This window comes from Neoarius graeffei, chromosome 19, assembly GCF_027579695.1.
Source record: "Neoarius graeffei isolate fNeoGra1 chromosome 19, fNeoGra1.pri, whole genome shotgun sequence".
NCBI classification, from domain to species: domain Eukaryota; kingdom Metazoa; phylum Chordata; class Actinopteri; order Siluriformes; family Ariidae; genus Neoarius; species Neoarius graeffei.
The window spans coordinates 61,796,607-61,819,327 of NC_083587.1; the positions used below are offsets into that span (position 1 = coordinate 61,796,607).

The 22,721-nt window shown below is 42.3% G+C and overlaps 1 protein-coding gene and 1 long non-coding RNA gene across 2 annotated transcripts in view; both read left to right on the plus strand.

Annotated features, from left to right (window-relative positions):
• si:dkey-256h2.1 (uncharacterized protein LOC337520 homolog) overlaps positions 1–22,721 on the plus strand; it is a 57,499-nt gene that overhangs the window by 10,892 nt on the left and 23,886 nt on the right. Inside the window, exons 2-5 of the mRNA XM_060900383.1 lie at positions 2,664–2,803; positions 3,979–4,154; positions 17,326–17,486; positions 17,594–17,734. Coding sequence (XP_060756366.1) covers positions 2,664–2,803; positions 3,979–4,154; positions 17,326–17,486; positions 17,594–17,734 — 618 coding nt within the window. The remainder of the gene's footprint in view (positions 1–2,663; positions 2,804–3,978; positions 4,155–17,325; positions 17,487–17,593; positions 17,735–22,721) is intronic.
• On the plus strand, positions 7,616–14,727 carry LOC132867458 (uncharacterized). The gene is made up of 2 exons (XR_009650737.1): positions 7,616–13,747; positions 13,859–14,727. It is a non-coding gene; the product is annotated as an uncharacterized LOC132867458 (long non-coding RNA).

Below are 22,721 nucleotides of genomic sequence, written 5' to 3' on the forward strand. Positions count from 1 at the left end.
AAAGTTTTGCGCTAGTTGTAATTTTTCAGTGTTATGTTTCCTTGTCCCTGACCATCCTGTAGAACAGTAAAACATTTTGCTGAAAACTAGAGTTGATAATGAATAAAGTTGATTTGCCCAAAAGGTGCCTTATCCTATTTATCATACAAAGTTTAGCCATTAGGTCAGATGCTAATGAGTCAATAGGTTGGCCAAAGGTCAGACCCTTGTCCAATATGACACCTAGATCCTTTACAGAATCTTCAACTGTGAGATCTTTCTCTAGAAATGTTAGAGTAGGGATCGGAGTCTGAGCAAGCATCCTTCTAGAACCAATGAAGCAAAACTTGGTTTTACTGGGGTTTATAAGTAACCCATTTGTGCAGCACCAGGAAGCAACCCGCTAAAGATCTGACTTGAGGTCTGCAACTCCATCTGCGGCGTCTTTACCTGGAAAGCAAAGATACAGTTTGGAGTCATCCATGGAGGATTCTACATTACAGATATTACAAACAGAATGCAAATCATTGATGTACAGATTGAATAAAAGGGGTCCCAATATTGAACCCTGGGGGACACAATGGTGCACAGTTAGTAGGTTAGACCTGGAACTATTTATGCGCACAAACTGCTTTCTGTCTGTGAGGTAGCTTCCAAACCAAGACAGGGCCTCTGCAGAAACATCAAGGGCATTGAACTGGGTCAACAGGATGTTATGTTGAATGCTGTCAAATGGCTTACTCAGGTCTAGCATCAAAACACCAGTCACCTTTTTCTCATCAACAGCCCTCAACAGATGGCTAGTAAAACGGAAACTCTTTTTAGAGAGAGACCAAATGTTATCTGGCGTAGAGTACAATTTTCTTCAATTTGAGTAAATTTTACTCAGGCAAATTTCCCGTGCACCATGGAGCTCGCTTTGTGCCCAGGTGCGTCGTCATCATCGTCATTGATTGTTGTGCTGGATCAGATTCGCACCCTTTAATTCCATTGTAACACGACAGCATACAAAGACGTTCTGTACGAGTGTGTGTTTCCAACTTTGTTTGTTTGAGGACGAACGACATGTATGAGTAATGGCACAAACTTTTGGCTGTATAGTTATCGTTGCTCTTGTACCAACGTGGAGGGTTCTACAGTGGACGCGCCACGTAAACATGAAAAATGTGTGTGATTTAATTGAAATGGTGAAGATGTTTGTCAGCAGAGGTTGATTTTAATGGTTAGAGAAGTAGCTTTGGGACCAAAAGGTTGCTGGTTCAATTCTCTGGACCAACAATAATGGCTGAAGTGCCCTTGAGTAAGACATCTGGTCCCCAGGATGCTCTGGGTATGTTGTATGTTGCTCTGGGTAAGAGAGTCTGCTAAATGCTGTTAATGTAATGATGGAAGGAGTCTTCAGTGCTTTGCTGTAAGTTTACGATTTCTGATGTCTTTTTTTATGCCCCCACTCCGGGGCGGGGATTATCTGGTTTTTTTACCTCTGTCTGTCCGAAACACAATTTTTCTCAGCAACCGCAAATCATAGCCACCTGGTACCAAACTTCAGCTTGGGGTTCTATACCATGTATATTGTTTTTAGGTCTGTCGCACATCGACTTCCTGTTTATTGACGATGTATTTACGAAACTGGATGTATAGAGCGTGGATTTACAAAATCTTCATAATATTTTTCTCAGCAACTACAAATCATAGTCACTTGGTACCAAACTTCAGCTTGGGGTTCTATACTGTCTTTACCGTTTTCAGGCCTGTCGCACATCGACTTCCTGTTTACCAACTGAATGAATGTATATAGGGTGGATTTTGACGCGATTTCAAGAAGCAGAATGCGATTTCAAAATGACAGTTTACCAGGATGCTATTTGAAATCCCTGGGTAGAGACACTGCTCTTTACTTACTTGTTTCAGGGTTAATTATTTGTTGAAGTCAATATTAATAATCAGTGTCCTGTTCCTTCGATTGCCTGCATTCTGATATAAGCGAGAGCGGGGGGGATACGCAAGTATGCAGGAGCTCACAGTTGATCTTGTTTTGTCTCAAGAGAGGTGGAAAAAGAAAGGCTGGAAAGTAAATGATAAAAAGGAACCTACCTCATTCCAGAGCAGTAAATGTAACTATAGATGGACAAAAAGTACATATCGGTCATTAATAAGTAGAAATTGTTCTCTTTAGGAAATCACCATGGGATAAGAAGATATCTAATTATCACACAGTAAAAGAACCAGACACGTCGTCTGCTATGAAATGGTCCAAATCCTACGTTTGTACGAGCATCTCCGCTACGTCTACACTGGACGTGTTGTTTCTATGACGTTTTGAACGTCTTTGGAAAATGGCAAATGAGCTGAGAAACTCTTGCTAGTTTTGTTTGTTGGAGCAAACGGTGAAACCTTATGATCCTTTTGAGGATTTTGATTTTATTATTAAACAACATTATAACTGTGAAGCAATAATAATGATACCAACATCCGTGTGTGACATCAGAGTGGGACACTCCCACTAACTTCTCACAGGAGGAATGAAAATATGACGCTAAGTATTTTAACAAATTAGCACTGGATGAATATTTAGATTAATAGAAACATATTTAATGTGTTTCATGATGGAGTCGTCGTTGTCGTCTTCAACTCCTCCAGACGACATGATTCATGTTCTGTAACATCCTTTCTCATGTCATCAGGGGAAAGGAAATTTTATCCAGGCTTCACTTCTCCCCCATTCCTGTCTATGCCTTGGGGAACTGGATACCCAGAGTACTCTACTCGTGGGGATGTGGTGGACACAACTGCGGTTTGGCGCAAGTGGTGTTCACTAGCCCAGGTGCGTACGCTCCGTTCACAACCAAACACAAGCATAATTACAATCATTAACCAACTGACATTAATTTCAGTTCAGGAGAAAGCTGTGTGTAATGCTGTATGTTCCTCTAATCTCCTCTCCTCTTATCTCATCTCCTTTCCTCTTATCTCATCTCATTTCCTCTTATCTCATTTCCTCTTACCTCATCTCCTCTCTTCTTATCTCCTTTCCTCTCATCTCTTTTTATCTCATCTCATCTCCTCTCCTCTCATTTCCTCTTATCTCATTTCCTCTTACCTCATCTCCTCTCTTCTTATCTCCTTTCCTCTCATCTCTTTTTATCTCATCTCATCTCATCTCATCTCCTCTCATCTCATTTCCTCTTATCTCATTTCCTCTTACCTCATCTCCTCTCTTCTTATCTCTTTTTATCTCATCTCATCTTCTCTGATCTCCTCTCATCTCATTTCCTCTTATCTCATTTCCTCTTATCTCATCTCCTCTCTTCTTATCTCTTTTTATCTCATCTCATCTTCTCTGATCTCCTCTCATCTCATTTCCTCTTATCTCATTTCCTCTTACCTCATCTCCTCTCTTCTTATCTCCTTTCCTCTCATCTCTTTTTATCTCATCTCATCTTCTCTGATCTCCTCTCATCTCATCTCCTCTCCTCTCATCTCATTTCCTCTTATCTCATTTCCTCTTACCTCATCTCCTCTCTTTTTATCTCATCTCATCTTCTCTGATCTCCTCTTATCTCCTCTCATCTCATTTCCTCTTATCTAATTTCCTCTTACCTCATCTCCTCTCTTCTTATCTCCTTTCCTCTCATCTCATCTTCTCTTATCTTCTCTCATCTCATCTCATCTCCTCTCATCTCATTTCCTCTTATCTCATTTCCTCTTACCTCATCTCCTCTCTTCTTATCTCCTCTTCTCTGATCTCTTATCTCATCTCATCTCCTCTCCTCTCATCTCATTTCCTCTTATCTCATTTCCTCTTACCTCATCTCCTCTCTTCTTATCTCTTTTTATCTCATCTCATCTTCTCTGATCTCCTCTTATCTCCTCTCCTCTCATCTCATTTCCTCTTACCTCATCTCCTCTCTTCTTATCTCCTTTCCTCTCATCTCTTTTTATCTCATCTCATCTCCTCTCATCTCATCTCCTTTCCTCTCATCTCCTCTTATATCTCAGAGTGGAAAGTTCCAGTGATCACAAAGCGCCTGAACGCCAGGTACGACTGGCTGAATGGGAGCTGGGAGAAAGTGCCATACATTCTGGTCGGGGCGGGCGACGGCTGTGAGCCCTTTCCTGCAGCTGCTGGAGCCGTGGCCTGGGTCTCTGAAAGCGGCTGCTCATTTTTCACGAAGGTGAGACGTGATGAGTCATGAGATCATTTTGCACAAACTGCAGCAAAGAAACACTTTTATTTAACCTTGTAGAGTTTAATTTTCTGTAATGTTGCTCAGTATTATGCAGTATGATGATGTGTATTTATTACACAGTTAGATATGTTACAGGTCAGAATTGGAGGTCAGGTGGAGTTTTTCAACCCAAGGTTAGAATTTTAACCCAGTTCATAATTTGCTACTTGTATTAGAGAGACTTACAATATTTAAGGTCAGGATTTGCGTGTAAATTGTATTTTGTAGCGTGAGATGGACAGGCGGATTGGAGCGGCGTCAGCAGTAATGTGGGTGTTGTACTGGTCCGTCATGGTGAAGAGGGAGCTGAGCCGGAAGGCAAAGCTCTCGATTTACCGGTCAATCTACATTCCAGCCCTCACCGATGGTCATGAGCTTTGGGTAGTGACCGAAAGGATGAGATCGCGGATACAGGCAGCTGAAATGAGCTTTCTCTGTAGAGGGTGGCTGGGCTCAGCCTTGGAGACAGGGTGAGGAACTCAGACATCCAGAAGGATCTCGGAGTCGAGCCGCTGCTCCTTCATGTTGAAAGGAGTCAGCTGAGGTGGTTTGGGCATCTGATTACGATGCCTCCCAGGCGCCTTCCTTTGGAGGTTTTCTGGGCATGCCCAACTGGGAGGGGACCTCGGGGTAGACCCAGAACACGCTGGAGAGATTATAGATCTCATCTGGTCTGGGAGCACCTTGGGATCCCCCAGGAGGAACTGGAAAGCGTTGCTGGTGAGAGGGACGCCTGAAATACCCTGTTGCCACCGTGACCCGACTTTGGATAAGCGGAAGAAAATGGATGGACGGATTGTATTTTAAATTACTTGATGTAATACAGTTTTTCTCAATTGCTAAAACACTAAACCCTATTGTCTGAACCAAATGCTCAGTTGCCTGAACCCACTGATTGAATCAGTCACTCTTTTGGCAAAACCATAAGCACTTTTCACCTGTTTAGACACAACTTGCCAACACGTTTTCATTGTGATGCACCCGTGCTGCATAATGGTGAGCACAGGTGACAAGTCAAACACAATTAAAGCACAGGTGTCACCACTTGAGCACAACAACTCAAAATTGATCACACATTTGGCTAATGATGTGAGGGAACATATAAGCCAGTTCAGAGAGCACTGGTTCGTGAGGCCCTACAATGGATAGAAATCTGAGAGGAAGAGTTCGTGTGAGAGGCGGTCGAGGTGGTCAGCGAAGACAAAGAACAGTCATCTCATCTCATTGCCGCTTTATCCTGTTCTACAGGGTCGCAGGCAAGCTGGAGCCTATCCCAGCTGACTACGGGCGAAAGGCGGGGTACACCCTGGACAAGTCGCCAGGTCATCACAGGGCTGACACATAGACACAGACAACCATTCACACTCACACCTATGGTCAATTTAGAGTCACCAGTTAACCTAACCTGCATGTCTTTGGACTGTGGGGGAAACCGGAGCACCCGGAGGAAACCCACGCGGACACGGGGAGAACATGCAAACTCCACACAGAAAGGCCCTCGCCGGCCACGGGGCTCGAACCCGGACCTTCTTGCTGTGAGGCAACAGCGCTAACCACTACACCACCGTGCTGCCCAAGAACAGTAATATCTGATGAAATCAGAGCTACTGTGATTGACCATGTTCTTGTCCATGGTATGAGCATGAGGGAGGCTGGAGAAAGGGTACAACCAAACATCAGTAGATTCACTGTGTCCACCATAATCCGAAGATTTAGAGACGAGAACAGGTAATTACCTTTTTTGATATAGTACAGTATGTAAATGTTGACAGCAATTACTGTATGACATACTATATACTGTACCACAGTATACTTTAAGTAAATGTTTCAGTACATCACTGTACCAATGTACTGTAGTATTGTAATGGAGGGTTGGTCTAACTGTTTGTTTGTAGGCCTAGTATTCCATGTATATTTTTTGTAACTGCATGTTCTCTTTTTGTAGAATTGAAAGACTGCCACATGGGGGTGGGACCATGTAAATTTTGAGGGTATCAACAGCGTCAGCCTCTCTACTGTTTTTTTTTTTTTTCAAAAGTATGTGAACCTCTAGGATTAGCAGTTAATTTTTTTTTCTTCATTTTTTTTATTTGCTAACAAATACAAACAAATACAAAAGTAACAAGGACAGAATGAAACAAATTAATACATACACATGACATATAACAGAAACACTGACGGACCATTAACAACAGTTTCAAAGGCTGGACAGTACTACTAATATGTTGATAGAGAGATGTAACAGGACACATGGAGACAAATTCGACAGAGATAAATGAGCTATATTGCTGTATAGAGGAGGCTGGGTGGGGTTGGTTAGGGGTAATGAATGTGCATGTGAGATGGAGGAGGGTAGGGGGGGGATTTGGAGGGGTTTTGGGCCTTGAGTTATGGGTGGAGGGACAGTGTGTGTATGTTGGGGGGGGAGCGGAGTTTGTGATAGTGAGTACGTGTGTGTGTGTGTGTGTGTGTGTGTGTGAGTGTATTAAGCAGTGCTGGTCTAGTGTCGGGCCAGGGAGAAAGAAGCTGGATCATAATGAAGGAGGGTGGGGTGGGGGGGGGAGTATTATTTTATTTGCTAATCATTTGTGTTAGTAAATTTTTTTATAGATAGTGATTCTAAAAATAATAGTTATTTAATAGTTAATTACGATGACTACCTGAGCACCTGTTCATGGCTATGGTGCCAGGCGCCCCTGCCCAAGCTAAGTCATGATGGGACGACAGAGGGGAGGGGGAGGTACTGCATGAGGCAGGGCTCCGGGCCCCCACACACCGACACCAGCCCCCCATAACCTCCGCACAACACGCCCTACCTATCCTATATATGACTGTATATGACAAGAATGTGTGCCTTCTCTAAAGTGTACTGCGTTAAAAGAAGAGGGCGTGCAGGGTGAAAACCTGCCCAGATCTCCACCTACACGCCCCCCGCACCCTATATAATCAAAGATATAAGCCTCCTCTAAAATGTATTTGCATTAAATGAAGCGAGGAGTGCAGCGAAGCACCTGCAGAGGTTTCCCACATGCACTCCTCCCCTGCCCTAGTCTATCATGTTGTTCTTGTTGAAGGTGGGCAAATGGTGTGTGCTTCCTAATGTGTAGAGCATTTAAAAGAGGATAAGGCGCGCTGCGCAATACCAAGAATAGGCGGGTATCAGAGTGCATGCGTGGGGTGGGCGGGGCGCTGAGAGGACCTCGGGACCCTGACCCGAAGGGGAACCCTGACCCATCAACCCTCCCAATGGCACCAACCAACGCCAGTCCCACCTGACAGCCAGACAGGGTAGGGCTGTCCACGCCATCCCAGATGCCCAGGTATAACAGGAGTAGATGAAGTGGGGGAGGGAAGACGGTAGCAGAGGGAGGGTGGGAGTGGTGGGAAGAGGAGGGAGTGGTGGGAAAATTAATAAATGAAGTACATAAACAAACAGAGATAAGAGATTCCAGCTTCCATCCTCCCTTTCCTAATATGTATGGCTAAGTATTAACGATTATGGAGGAATATTTGGGTGTGGCGTTGGGACTGGATCTCAGGCACAGAGGGCCAGGTCAAGTCTGTAAAAAGATGAGGTAAGATGACCAAGGGGAGTGTGTATTCTGAGTGTGGAGTAAGTTGGGAGAGGTATGATTGTCCAATAATATATAATCTGCTAGCAGGTTTTTCCAGTGGGTAATGTGGATTGAGTTCTTTGAATTCCAGTTCATGAGGATTGTTTTCTTGGTGACAGTTAGTGCTACTAGAAGAAATGTATTGTCTGTGGTGTTAAGGTTGGTTGAAGATGTATCTCCTAGTATGCAGAGGGAAGGGATTGCTGGGATGTGATGGCCAAGGATAGAGGTGAGTGAATCTGTGACTTTTATCCAGAACCTATGGATCGGGGTGCAATGGCAGACAGCGTGGATGTATGTGTCCGGGGTGTTTAGCATGCAGTGGGAACACGTGTCGGAGCCAAAACCCATTCTTGCCAGTTTCTGTGCAGTGTAGTGAAATCTATGGAGTACCTTGTACTGTATTAGTTGAAGATAGAGGTTTTTGCAGATTTGGGTCCAGAAGCCGGCATCAGGAGTAATGGACAGGTCTGATTCCCAATTGTGGTATGGAAGGCTTAAAGTTTTTTCGGATTGTGATATAATTTTGTATATTTTGGAAAGGATTTTTTGAGGGGAGGGTATGTTAATCAGTTCCAAGATTTGTGGGGGGATGTCTAAATTAGGTATCTGAATATTCCATTTTGCTTGAATAGTTGATTTAATTTGAAGATACTGTAAGAATTGTTTACCCTCAATGCCATGCTTCTGGACCAAATAGGCAAAAGAGACCAGTCTGTTGTCTTGGATGATATGATGAAGATGAGTGATACCCTTGCCTATCCGTGTGAGAAAGTTGAGTGGTTTTTTTATTGATGGTGAAATCAGGATTGTTCCAGATTGGGGTGTGATTTGATAGTGTCAGAGGTGAATTAGTGAGGTCATAAAACTTCCACCAGGCTGTCAGACTTGATGCTATGGTTGGAGCTTTGAAAGATGGATGCTTTTTGACTGACTGGCTGCAGAAAGGTAAGTCTGAGATCTGAATATCCTTGCAAATGGTTTGTTCTAGGTCTAACCAGGTGAATTCAGGTGAGGTGGGATGTATCCATTTGTAAATGTATTGAAGCTGGTTGGCCAGTGCATAGTGGTAGAAGTGTGGCGCCTCTAGACCACCTAGTATTTTAGGTTTTTGAAGTGTGGTCAGCTTGATTCTTGGTGTCTTGTTTTTCCAGTAGAATTTAATGATTGTAGAGTCTAGTGATTTAAACCAGGATTGGGTAGGCTGAATAGGAATCATTAAAAGTAAATAGTTAACTTTGGGCAAAACTGTCATTTTGATAACTGATATCCTGCCCATGATAGATAGTCCATCCAGCGCTGGAGGTCATCAGTTATTGAATTGAGTAGGGGGGTGAAATTTAGACCAAACAAGTCTGAGAGCTTGGGGGAAACCCTTATCCCCAGGTATGTGATATGATTGATGCATAGGGGAATAGGTGATGAGTAGGCCAACACATCCCAGCTGTTGGAATGTAATGGGAGGATTGCAGATTTGTTCCAGTTGATAGAATATTCAGAAATGTTGGAGAATGTGTTGATCAGTTCAATAGTTTTGTGTACAGATGTTGGGAGATTTTGTAAGAAAAGTAAGATATCATCAGCATAGAGACTAATTTTGTGATGTAAATTTGGAGTTTGAACTCCCTTGATGAGGGAGTTCTGTCGGATGGCGGCAGCTAAAGGTTCAATGAAGATGGTAAATAGCAGAGGTGGAAAGAGTACTAAAATATTATACTCAAGTACAAGTACTGTTACTCTGATGAAATTTTACTTAAGTACAAGTAAAGTTACCAGACAAAAAATCTACTCAAGTAAAAGTAAAAAGTAGATCATTTAAAATGTACTTTGAGTAAAAGTAAAACATTACTTTTAACAATGGGTGTTTTCTGCCTCCATTGTGTTGTGCAAAAATGAAAAAGAAGAGGAAACAAGGATATATGTACATCTCAACCCAGATGTTTTATTTAAAGGAAGTGTATCAAATTGAATGCTTAGGATAATGCTGCATTAAAACTGAGACAAACAAAAAAGGTCAATACACACAGTCATGTCATTTACATCGCCCTGACCACACACAAAGCATTGTACACGAAATATGAAAGTGAAATGTTGCACCGAAATCTCGTAGCTTGCCTGTGTGCACTGTGTGTTATTGAACAATTCAATTCAAACATTATTTGTTTTGCTTAGTATTCCTTTCTGGCCTGTTGGATGTAGAATGGTAGGAGGACTGATCATGTCAGGTTGGCGAGCTAACTTGCTTGCATGATTAACCAACCGAATAACAGACTAGTTACCGTTATGTTACAGTACCAACAGGTTGCTACTTCAACATTAGCAATGCCATCCACTATTTTTGGAATATAACCAGCCTATTGTCGGTTTTACTATGGAAAGGAAACATTATGATCAGGGGCGCAGATACGTTTTTTGAACTGGGGGGGACAAAAAACCGGGGGGGACAAAGCTGCCAGCAAACCAACCCCAACCCCGATATGCCTGTCAAACCTGTTGTGGGTAACCATAGCAACCAAGCTCGAGCTCGCAACCTGTGCAGTCTGCGCAGCTCAACCAACCGAATATCAGTCTTTGTTTTGTTTTATGTGAGTTGTTGCAACTATGCTGTGCACCTCAATAAACCGAATGGTAATTAGTCTTTTGATTTTTCCGTGAGGTTTGCCTTATGCAAAGAAAGACAGCATAGACGTTTTTTCCTCCCTATAAGTGGGGGGGACCGAACGAGGTGAATTTAAATCTGGGTGGGACGAATCCCACCCGTCCCACCCTCTATCTGCGCCCGTGATTATGATGCCAATGACAATACTTACCTCAACATGCTTGCGCAGATTAGACGTCGAATTTTTGTATGCCGCAATGGTTGTCTTCTTGGGCACACATAATCTGCATTGCATAATGAAACTGTCACCCCTTTTCTCTACGAAGCTGAAGTGATCACGTATGTAGGGCCAGGGGTGCACTTCATTACTGGAAGCAATTGCGTTTTCTGCAGGGTCATCCACCACAGGTTCCTCGGTCTCCTCCATGTCCGCAGGGGTGCTTTATCAACACCTGTAGCCCAGGGGCTAGGCCCCTCATAGGCTACCTGTCAACCCTACCCTTACCGTTGGCCAGGAAAACACCCTTATTTTATTTGCAATACATGTCAAGCATTTACAGTGTAAGCGCGTAATTAGCCTAGAAGCCTACGATAGGTTACGTTTGGCTCAGCGTAGCTGCGCAAAGCTCACGCTCACATCGCTCAACACATCTGACCACAGAGGAAGAGAAGAACGCGCGCATTATCATTACAGAGCCAATTGTGATTATTACCACGGACAGGACAGTGATACTGTGTAACTTTCACACAGGGGCATGGCCAGAGATAACCACACAAGCGCGCGTGCGCTATAATGTAGACCTATGTGCTGTAAACATAAAACACACACACCTACAGACAAGTCCTTTTAAAAAATAAAATACATAAAAATAGCTCGGCGGCATGAAGACAAACATTCACTGCAAGTCAAGGTACTTGGCTCGGCGGCCACATGAAACGTAAACACCATGGACAGCGGCCAAACTCCTAAGTCTACAGACCGAAATACACGAAACCAAGTCCTACTAGGGTCTATTTTACCGATCTATGTTCAAGCATCATGCAAGTCTTCCTTCTCCTTGAATAAGACCGTGCATTCAACTGCCTTTTTGACATGAAATACCACTTGCAACAATATTTCACGCACTCCATCAAGAAAAAAGTTAAACATGATGAACACGGGCATAATGTTTTGAGCATACGATTTTTTAAAAAGAAACTAGCTACATCAAAGTCCTTCAATAAACCCATCCTTTAGCGCAAATGAGCTTAACCTAGTTCAAAGCATGACGCTAGCAGTAGCTGCATAAGGCAAAATCATGTGGGCCTTTCGTCAACAACAAGCCACGGCGGGCAAACATTAATACTCAAGTGTCCTTACCTTAAAACGTTGTCTTGACCACAGAACTTCTCAAGTATTTCACTTAAATCCACACGGGTTAACAACACACCCAACACAGCTAGCGAGAAATGTGGATCTGCGCTAGCTTTGTATTGCTATTCCCCTCAGTATGCTTACTCTGTCTGCTGCCCGAACTGTGAACATTATAGGCTACAATCTTTTCATCAATTTCTTCAGTAGATGCCGTTTTAGACATTTTATTATCCCCATCGAAATATGCTATTACACTAACAGGATTATAACTCAAATCACACGACACGTATTCAAATCACAACTGACTTATTTTACTGTTGGACAGATCATAGCATATCTAGCCTAGCTGCACATAGCCTAGCTGCTGGTAGGCTGATAACTGATAAGTAGCTGATATTCTGAACAGATTGGTGATCCTTACCTTAAAAAAGTCTGTGACTTTAGGCAACAATTCTATCATTACCTGCATCTCTCTTTTTTTTCCTTTTATGCGCCCCGCTAACATGTGAACGCTTCATCTTTCAAAGCCTCTAAATTTGTGTCTCAGTAGTCTGCAGTCTTTGGCGCGCTTTCGTGCGTGACATTCCATTTTATTCTGGTACAGTTGTGGGTGTTCGTTTCGCGAACCACATCCACCATGTCTCTTACAGCAGGCTACTGTGCGCTCATTTATTTCTAACCTTATTTCTATCCGTACATTAATGTAGGCCCACGATTCTGACAGTTTATTATTTTATTAATATTACAAGGCCCCTGATTGGCTGTGGCCCAGGGACTTGAGCCCCCCCCTTAAAGCGCCGGTGCATGTCCGCCATCGTCTGTGTGAGAATCGCGCGCGCGACAACTGTCCTTCCTGTGATTCATTTCCAGAACGCATTTCCCCTTCTCCGTTTTAGACTTTTTTTATTTTTTATTTATTTTATTTTTTTACTCAGTAACGGTTGTGATGTAAAATGTACCAAAGTACACTACTTAAAAGAAAACATACTTAAGTAAAAGTACACTCTTTAAAAATTACTTGAAAAAGTATAAGTATACAAAAAAGCTACTCAAGTACAGTAACGTGAGTAATGTAATTCGTTACTTTCCACCTCTGGTAAATAGTGAAGGAGAGAGTGGGCATCCTTGTCTAGTCCCCCGGTGCAAAGTGAAACTACATGATGTTAGGCCATTGGTGATTACTGTGGCTGAAGGTGACGTGTATAGAATTTTGATCCAACTAATGAAGGATTCCCCAAAACCAAACCTTCCCAATGTGGAAAACAGGAAATTCCAGTTGACCCTGTCAAATGCTTTTTCTGCGTCTAGAGTTGCTATGATGGTATTTTCTTGTATGGTTGAGGAGTAATGTATAATGTTAAATAATCTGCGAGCATTGGAGGTTGAGATTCTACCCTTGATAAAACCAGTTTGGTCCGGATGGATAATGGATGGGGTGACCTCTTCTAACCTACGTGCTAAAGCTTTGGCGATTTATTTTATTGTCAACGTTGAGAAGAGAAATTGGTCGATAGCTAGATGGAATTGTTGGGTCCTTATTGGGCTTGAGGAGGAGTGAAATTGTTGCTGAGGTAGTGCTAGCTGTTAGTTTTGAATTTTCTTTTGATTCATTGATCATCCTGATGAATAGTGGAGCCAAAATGGACCAGAATTGTTTGTAGAACTCAGCAGGGAAGCCATCCGGTCCTGGTGCTTTATTGTTAGGTATGCGTGCCAGAGCTGAATACAGTTCCTCTTGAGTAATACGTGATTCCAGTTTATTTATTTGGGTAACTGCATGTTCTCTTTTTGTAGAATTGAAAGACTGCCACATGGGGGTGGGACCATGTAAATTTTGAGGGTATCAACAGTGTCAGCCTCTCTACTGTTGATCGTGTCCTCAAGCGCAACAGACTGCGCATGAAACAGCTGTACAGAGTGCCCTTTGATCGCAACTCAGACAGTCAAAGAGCAAAGATTCCAGTATGTACAGGTTGGTATATATCCAGACACATCCAATGTTGATTACTCTAAGTAGTGATTTACTGTAGTGGCCTAAATCACTTTTTCTGTATCACTTACAAAACTATATCTATTTCTACAGAGGGTTTTTCAACTGGATGCAATGGAAAGACCCCATGAATACATCTACATGGATGAAGCTGGGTTTAATCTCACCAAAAGGAGAAGGAGAGGCCGTAATGTGATTGGCCATCGGGCCATTGTTGGTGTCCCTGGGCAGCGTGGTGGCAGTGTGACATTATGTGCTGCCATCAGCAATCATGAGGTTGTCTACCATCATGCCAACCTGGGGCCCTACAACACTCACCAGCTCCTCATTTTCCTCAATCACATGCGAGATGCTCTGTTAGGGCAGCAGGATGAGCATCCCATCTATGTTGTTGTTTGGGACAATGTGAGTTTTCACAGAGCCCTCCAGGTTAGAGAGTGGTTCAGTATGAACCAAAGTTTTATCAATCTTTGCCTTCCACCGTACTCCCCTTTCCTAAACCCCATTGAGGAATTCTTCTCCTCATGGCGGTGGAAGGTATATGAACGCCAACCTTACACCAGGGTAAATCTCCTGCAAGCCATGGAACTTGCCTGTGGTGACATAGGTGTGGAGGCATGCCAAGCCTGGATACGGCATGCCAGGGGTTTTGCCCCCCGTTGCCTGGCCAGACAAAATCTGGCCTGTGATGTGGATGAAGTCCTGTGGCTTGACCCAGTACAGAGACATGACGCTGTGGCTGAGTAATGCACTTATTTGTATATTTTTGTACTTTATTTTTACATGGGCTTACTGTACATAAGTGGCAAATGCACAAGATTTCTGCTTGTGCATTTACATGTAGCACTTGTAAAAACAAGATTTCTGTTTTTTGTCTTTTTGTACAAGTGCTAAATGCACAGTTTTTTTGTTTTGCAACATGCATTTAGCCTACAGTGAACAATAAACATTTATTTCTCCAGCTTCATGTCCTGAGCATTGTGTTTTCTATTTTTCTATGCAGTGTTTAGTGACTGCTCAGTAGTGTTTTTAATTTTGATTGACTCGGGGCACGATTTGACAACATAGTTCAGTTTTGAGCACAGATTGAACTGTTTTGAGGTGAAAGTTTGGTTTTGCAAGAAGAGTCTGAGGTTTTGTGAATGTAGCTTGAAAATTGGGTTTTGTGCTCACAGTTTAGAGAAAAGGAGAGCAGCTTTCAAGAGATGTGTCTTAGCAATCGTGAAAAACTGTAAGAATGGACTCATTAATAAACTCAAAATATATATCCCTCTTTCCATTTCAATCGTTGCTGGTCTTGTGGTTAAGGTGTTGGGTGAAGAATCAGAAGGTTCCGAGTTCAAATCCCAGTCAATTATGGAAAAAGATTGCACATTTGAAAATGCCACCTATTTTTATATGTTGTGTTCTTTTCTTTTTATTTATTTTATTATTGGTTTTAGTTATTCTATTAGGGGCGGCACGGTGGTGTAGTGGTTAGCGCTGTCGCCTCACAGCAAGAAGGTCTGGGTTCGAGCCCCGTGGCCGGCGAGGGCCTTTCTGTATGGAGTTTGCATGTTCTCCCCGTGTCCGCGTGGGTTTCCTCCGGGTGCTCCGGTTTCCCCCACAGTCCAAAGACATGCAGGTTAGGTTAACTGGTGACTCTAAATTGAGCGTAGGTGTGAATGTGAGTGTGAATGGTTGTCTGTGTCTATGTGTCAGCCCTGTGATGACCTGGCGACTTGTCCAGGGTGTACCCCGCCTTTCACCCGTAGTCAGCTGGGATAGGCTCCAGCTTGCCTGCGACCCTGTAGAACAGGATAAAGTGGCTAGAGATAATGAGATGAGATGAGTTATTCTATTATTTGTTTCTGTGCACTGTTTTGGGTCGAGCTTCCACAAATTTGTTGTACCCTACAGTGTGATGACAATAAAAGTCTTTTCTGTTCTGTTCTATGTTTAAAAAAAAGGCTAATTAGGCAGATAGGATTAGGTAGATGGATAGACAAGAGGAATTACTCGGTAGGTATACACAGAGACGAAGTGGATGGAAGAAAGAGAGATAAAAGAAGTAAGAGTCTTAGATAATCAAAATTTTTACCTCGGTTAGAAATTATGAACTAGGCTCAATTTTAACCCAGGTCAAAAAAAAAATTACCTAGGTTGATTTTTTTTTTTTTGACCTAGAACATATACACTGCTTTTCCCTACGCTTTAATGTCTTGAGAATTAGTTTTACTGTTTGTGTTGTTCATTAAACAGATCACTCTGTCCACTCTCAGTTACTATAACAGGCAACGATTAAGGAATAAATCACTCTGTGTCATGCTGTTATAGGAAGATAATCAGTGACAGGGTGGCGTGATGACGGATACATCCGGTTACTTCACTGGAGCTAATTATTTTCTCAAAACCGCCCATTATGAAGTGTTTCATTCCTGTTTGCTAAGGAGTCCATTTATCATATTTTATTTATTTTTTTTTAATCCGTTTATTGTTGTGGACAATCAGCGAACTCTGACTGCCTGAGCTGCTGTTCTGGAAAATAAATCAGCACCTTCTGAGCAATCAGAAGATTCTAGAAAACATGTCTCAATATTTCATGGACTTGTATATATTGTGTGTGTGTGTGTGTGTGTGTATGTATGTATGTATGTATTCTATCCACATTCACTGGATATGAGCAATCGTGCACTCTAATTGGCTACTGTACTACTAGGATATCAGCTCATATACGGTGAGTAGAGAAAAACAGAATGGCAGAGCGTGTTGCTGAACCAACCGAGGACGAAATAAAAACTCCATTCGAAAACAAACCCCCCCCCCCAAAAAAAGCAACAAAAATTTTATGTAATGAAAGTATTTGATGGTAAGAACATCTCATCTCATTATCTGTAGCCGCTTTATCCTGTTCTACAGGGTCGCAGGCAAGCTGGATCCTATCCCAGCTGACTACGGGCAAAAGGCGGGGTACACCCTGGACAAGTCGCCAGGTCATCACAGGGCTGACACATAGACACAGACAACCATTCACATTCACACCTACGGTCAATTTAGAGTCACCAGTTAACCTAACCTGCATGTCTTTGGACTGTGGGGGAAACCGGAGCACCCGGAGGAAACCCACGCGGACAACATGCAAACTCCACACAGAAAGGCCCTCGCCGGCCACGGGGCTCGAACCTGGACCTTCTTGCTGTGAGGCGACAGCGCTAACCACTACACCACCGTGCCGCTCCTGGTAAGAACATATCTTTTTTTTATTTTAAAAATTCAAGTATTATTATTATTATCGCATTTTTCACAAATTGCTCCCGTCATTTCGCCGGTTTGTTTACATTCTAAGCAGAAATTATTTTGTCGTACGTTTTGTGTAAAGTTTTTATTTATCGACTTTGCAAAAAATGAAAATAATGCTCCATTTTCTCAAAATCCAGTGAATGTGGATAGAATAAAACAGTTATTCCGCTCAATCTTGTTGTACATGGCTTATAAACTCGGTGCTACGTCGGCTATCGGCTCATGTACGAGTCGATTTCGTGGAATAACTGTTAAATATATTTCTCGATTTTCCTCCCCAGATTAAAGCCATGGAAGATTCCAAAGCAGTCGGTGTGCTGGTTTATGCATTACCTGGCAACCCAATCCAGGATATGAACTGCGCTGGAGATGAGTGTAACACCACCCTGAACATTCCTGCTGCGATGCTGCACTGGGAGCCTGCTGTAGCTCAGGCGCTATCGTAAGACCCTGTCAGAGGATATCGAGTGCTCGGAGAAAAAAAAAAAAGTGTTGAGGTTTTGGACGCGTGTATTACTTATCTCTGTGTGTGTGTGTGTGTGTTAACAGATCAGGGAAGCCAGTGAATGTGACGTTCCAGGTCACTCCAGCACCCAAACTGTTTATTGCGATTGACCAGCAGGGGATGCTGGCGGAAATGGGCTGGTTCCTGTATCCCACTTTCCGGTTCATAGCCTGGCAGGCAGAGTGGTACGTCCACACACTACAGGACGTAACGTCCTGGAACTCATCCGTGGCTGGAAATCCATCACAGTAACATTCCATATACAGTTGTGCTCATAAGTTTACATACCCTGGCAGAATTTTTGCCTTTTTTCAGAGAATATGAATAACACAAAACCTTTTTTCCCCACTCATGATTAGTGGTTGGGTGAAACCATTTATTGATAAACAACTGTATTTTCTATTTTTAAATCATACTGACAACAAAACACATTCAAATGACCCTGATCAAAAGTTTACATACCCCAGTTCTTAATACCGTGTATTGCCCCCTCTAACATCAATGACAGCTTGAAGTCTTTTGTGGTAGTTGTGGATGAGGCTCTTTATTTTCTCAGATGGTAAAGCTGCCCACTCTTCTTGGCAAAAATCCTCCAGTTCCTGTAAATTCCTGGGCTGTCTTGCATGAACTGCGCGCTTGAGATCTCCCCAGAGTGGCTCAGTGATATTGAGGTCAGGAGACTGAGATGGCCACTCCAGAACCTTCACCTTGTTCTGCTGTATCAAGTTTATTTGTATAGCGCTTTTAACAATAAACATTGTCGCAAAGCAGCTTTACAGAATTTGAACGACTTAAAACATGAGCTAATTTTATCCCTAATCTATCCCCAATGAGCAAGCCTGTGGTGACGGTGGCAAGGAAAAACTCCCTCAGACGACATGAGGAAGAAACCTCGAGAGGAACCAGACTCAAAAGGGAACCCATCCTCATTTGGGCAACAACAGACAGCCTGACTATAATATTAACAGTTTTAACAGGTATAGCCCTCAACTGTCCTCATGGGGCCGTCCTTCACAGGAGTGGTGCGATAAAACTCCGACCAGACACAGGGCACCAGGATGGATCAAGCAGGTCCAAGGGGCAGAAGAGGCCAGCATCTCAATCCCAGGATCAACATAATGTAGCCAATGACCGGTCGACTTGGCCTTGTGTTTTGGATCGTTGTCATGTTGGAATGTCCAAGTACGTCTCATGCGCAGCTTCGGGGCTGATGAGTGCAAATTTGCCTCCAGTATTTGCTGATAACGTGCTGCATTCATCTTTCCTTCAACTTTGACCAAGTTTCCTGTGCCTTTGTAGCTCACACATCCCCAAAACATCAGCGATCCACCTCAGTGCTTTACAGTCGGAATGGTGTTCCTTTCATCATAGGCCTTGTTGACACCTCTCCAAATGTAACGTTTATGGTTGTGGCCAAAAAGTTCAATTTTGGTCTCATCACTCCAAATTACCTTGTTCCAGAAGTTTTGAGGCTTGTCTCTGTGCTGTTTGGCGTAAATTTTTGTTGGTCTACCTGACCGTGGTTTGGTTTCAACAGAGCCCCTGATTTTCCATTTGTTAATCACAGTTTGAACACTGCTGACTGGCATTATCAGTTCCATGGATATCTTTTTGTATCCCTTTCCTGTTTTATACAGTTCAACTACCTTTTCCCGTAGATCCATTGACAATTCTTTTGCTTTCCCCATGACTCAGAATCCAGAACCATCAGTGGCTGGATGAAAGATGCAAGAGTCTGTCTGGATCCCAGAAACTCACTCAGCTTTTATGCGCACACACTGATTACAAGCAAACAGATCACAGGTGAGGACGTTACCTTTAGTAGCCATTCAAATCCATTTGTGTCAACTTCTGCGCATGTTATCAGGCCAAAATCACCAGGGTATGTGAACTTTTGATCAGGGTCATTTGGGTAGTTTCTGCTGTCATTATGATTTTAAAAAGAGAAAACACAGTCGTTTGACAATAAATGGTTTCACCCAACCACTAAGCATGAGTGGAAAAGATGTTTTTGTGTTATCATTCATATTCTCTGAAAAATGGTCAAAGAATCATAGATTCTGCCAGGGTATGTAAACTTATGAGCACAACTGTACGCACAAGGAACACGAATAGGTTTGTAATTTAGAGCTGTCTGATTTTAAACACCTGATTTTTAACAAAATATAAAGCGCAATCGGCAAACGTGTCACATTATGCAGTATTTATTACCTGGACCTTTTAGGATAAGAGTCACTTGAGTTACAAACGCGAGAAGAAACTTACAATTTACAATCTCCTTTTTCAGTCTCTTCCTTTATTTTATTAGTCGGTATTACAAAAGCGCTCCGACTCTGAAGATATTTTGAAACTCGGAACAAGCCATGTTTTAAGGAAGAGTGAGAGAGTTTGTGCTGTTTTATTCATTATTCTGAGACGCTACACACGCGCAGGAGTTCAGCAATACAAACGGACACGTTTTTTCAATCTCGCGACCGCCTTTAATTCCTTCCACAACATCAGGTGACTGTGGACAACAGAACAGCAGGACAGAAGTCACGAACACAAACATGAAAATGTGCCCGAGATATTTATCGAATGTGGGTTTAGAAAAAAATTACTAAATTATAAACCTGGAATACAAAATGTTGGGAGGTCAAGATAATTTAATTTATTCTATCCACATTCACTGGATATGAGCAATCGCGCGCTCTGATTGGCTACTCTACTACTAGGCTATTAGCTCATATACTGTGAGTAGAGAAAAACAATGGCAGAGCGTGTTGCTGAACCAACCGAGGACGAAATAAAAACTACTCGAAAACAAAACCCCCCAAAATTGCTATCAAGTATTTAAAAGAAATAGAAATAGCTAAAAGAATATAGTTTTTTTGGAGTTTTTTTCACCCCCAATAGGTCATAAAAAGAATTTTCCCGACACCCAATTATTTTTGTTTAGTGGACCGAAAGCTACTGAATTTGAATCACAGACTTCCAATTTTATTAGTTTTTTTTTTTTTTAAATAGAACAATTAATGAATTTATCTCCACGTGGCCCTAAATTCTTCACTATTTTTTCCTGCTTCACCATGACCCAATACAAGATACTACATCATGCATCATATCACGTGGTGGGCTTTCCCCGTTCACGCAAGGCATTGTGGGATACAAATTTGAAACAGGAGAGAAAAATGGAGGACGTGAGTGTGCGAATGAAACATGAAAGAGCGACTACAGTAACGGAAAGGAAGCGAGAAGAAAATATGTTATGTTCTATACGAAGGAAAGGAAACGCAGGACCAAGCTAATAAATATCGGCGCTCAGCGAGCACCTCGGTGTGATCAGCTGTTCGTTTAGCGACAGAATGATGGAACTGTCAGTGCACGCTCAAAGGTAAATCTGCGCATGCGTGCGCACACACACACGGACTTCCTCTGTCTGCTCGACTGCGCGAAGCGAGCGATTTCATGCACATTATTTGCTTTAATCCCCTCAAATTAAATAACTTCCTATCCACAGAATGGCCTGATATTTTGTGAGATATTACAGAAATAAATATGTATCACAATGACCACATTTCAGAGGGAACTAAATTTCACTGATTTTGAAATCGAAAGGTCCTCTAGCTTTAAATTGATTTGCCAACCACCAAAAAATCCCTGAAGAAGAAAACCCCCAAAAATACAAAAAAAAAGCACCAAAATATGGAATGAAAGTATTTTGCATTTTTCACAAATTGCTCGTCATTTTGCCGGTTTGTTTACATTTGAAACGGAAATGATTTTGTCGGACGTTTTGTGTAAAGTTTTTATTTATCGCGTTTGCAAAAAATAAAAATGCCCTGCTTCTCAAAATCCAGTGAATGTGGATAGAATAAAACAGTTATTCCACTCAATCTCTCAGTGCTACGCACCTCGTCGGCTGTTGGCTCACGTACGACTCGATTTCATGGAATAACTTAAATGTCCATTTTGCCTAAAATCTTTTTTTTCTTGTACTTTCCAAATACAGAAACGTAAACCAGTTACACTGCATGATATTAGCGTCACTTTTTTTGTGTGTGATGATTTGATTCAAAATTGCTACTTGTACTAGGTTTTCATCATACGTTTGTATATGTAAAACTGTCCAATTCAAACGTCCGATCACTTGTATACACTGGAATCTTAGAATTTGTACGATAATAACTTGAATGTTGTTCATGTTTTTTTTTTTTCTAAACCAAAACAATTTTTAAATTGAAAAATGAACTTATTTTATTTCATCCAAAATCCATTTGGTCCTTGTTCCAAAGGTGCCAACATTTACGGTCCAGCTGTAACATTTACAATACCCCTTTTAATGGCGATGCAGAGGACACGTGAAAACGATGCTTTTTCATAACACGAATAAAATTGACGCATTGGAGGAAAGACAGACAGGAAGTCCTGTGGGGTTTTTTTGAGTAAAGTTCTGTTTTTCATCCCAGTTTATGATCTTGGAGCTACGAGGTTCTTGTTAGTTATGTTAACACATCTGCTGTTGGTTGGTGGATTATTTCTCAACCCAGCAGTAGCACTGCTGTACCTGATACACTCATATCAACACACACACACACACACACACACACACAACACACACACACACACACACACACTGTAGCCATGGGTGGGATCTCCATACATCATTCATCATCTTTTGATGGTCTCATCCATTGATGGATTGAGTAAATGGGGGCTAATACTTAGTGCACAGTGTCGGCCTCAAAATACCTTTTTAATTAAGAAAAACCCTTTTGAATTTAGACAAATGCCCAGGACACAGAAGAAACACAAACAGATTTAAAAAATACAACAATTTTATTAATGGAAATATAAATATAAATTGTCCTTTAAAATAGCCTAAGCTAGTAAGTAAACAAAACAAAAAAATAAATGTCGTCAGTTCAATTGTGGCACGCGTGGCACGCCTTAGAAGTCCAATCCGCGATCCGAGGTGCCGGTCGTGGGGGAATCCCAGGTGCGTGGGGAAGCCAGCCTCGTGACGTCAGTACTCCGACGCTCAGGTGGCAGGGGGATCCCCGATGACGTCAGTGGCTCGTCCGGAACCGGCACAACCTCGGACAGCAAAGAGGAACGTCAGCGGGAAACCAGCGCACAGCGACAGCAACAACACCAAGAAACAACAGTAGGGAAGGAGGAGTCTTACTTCCC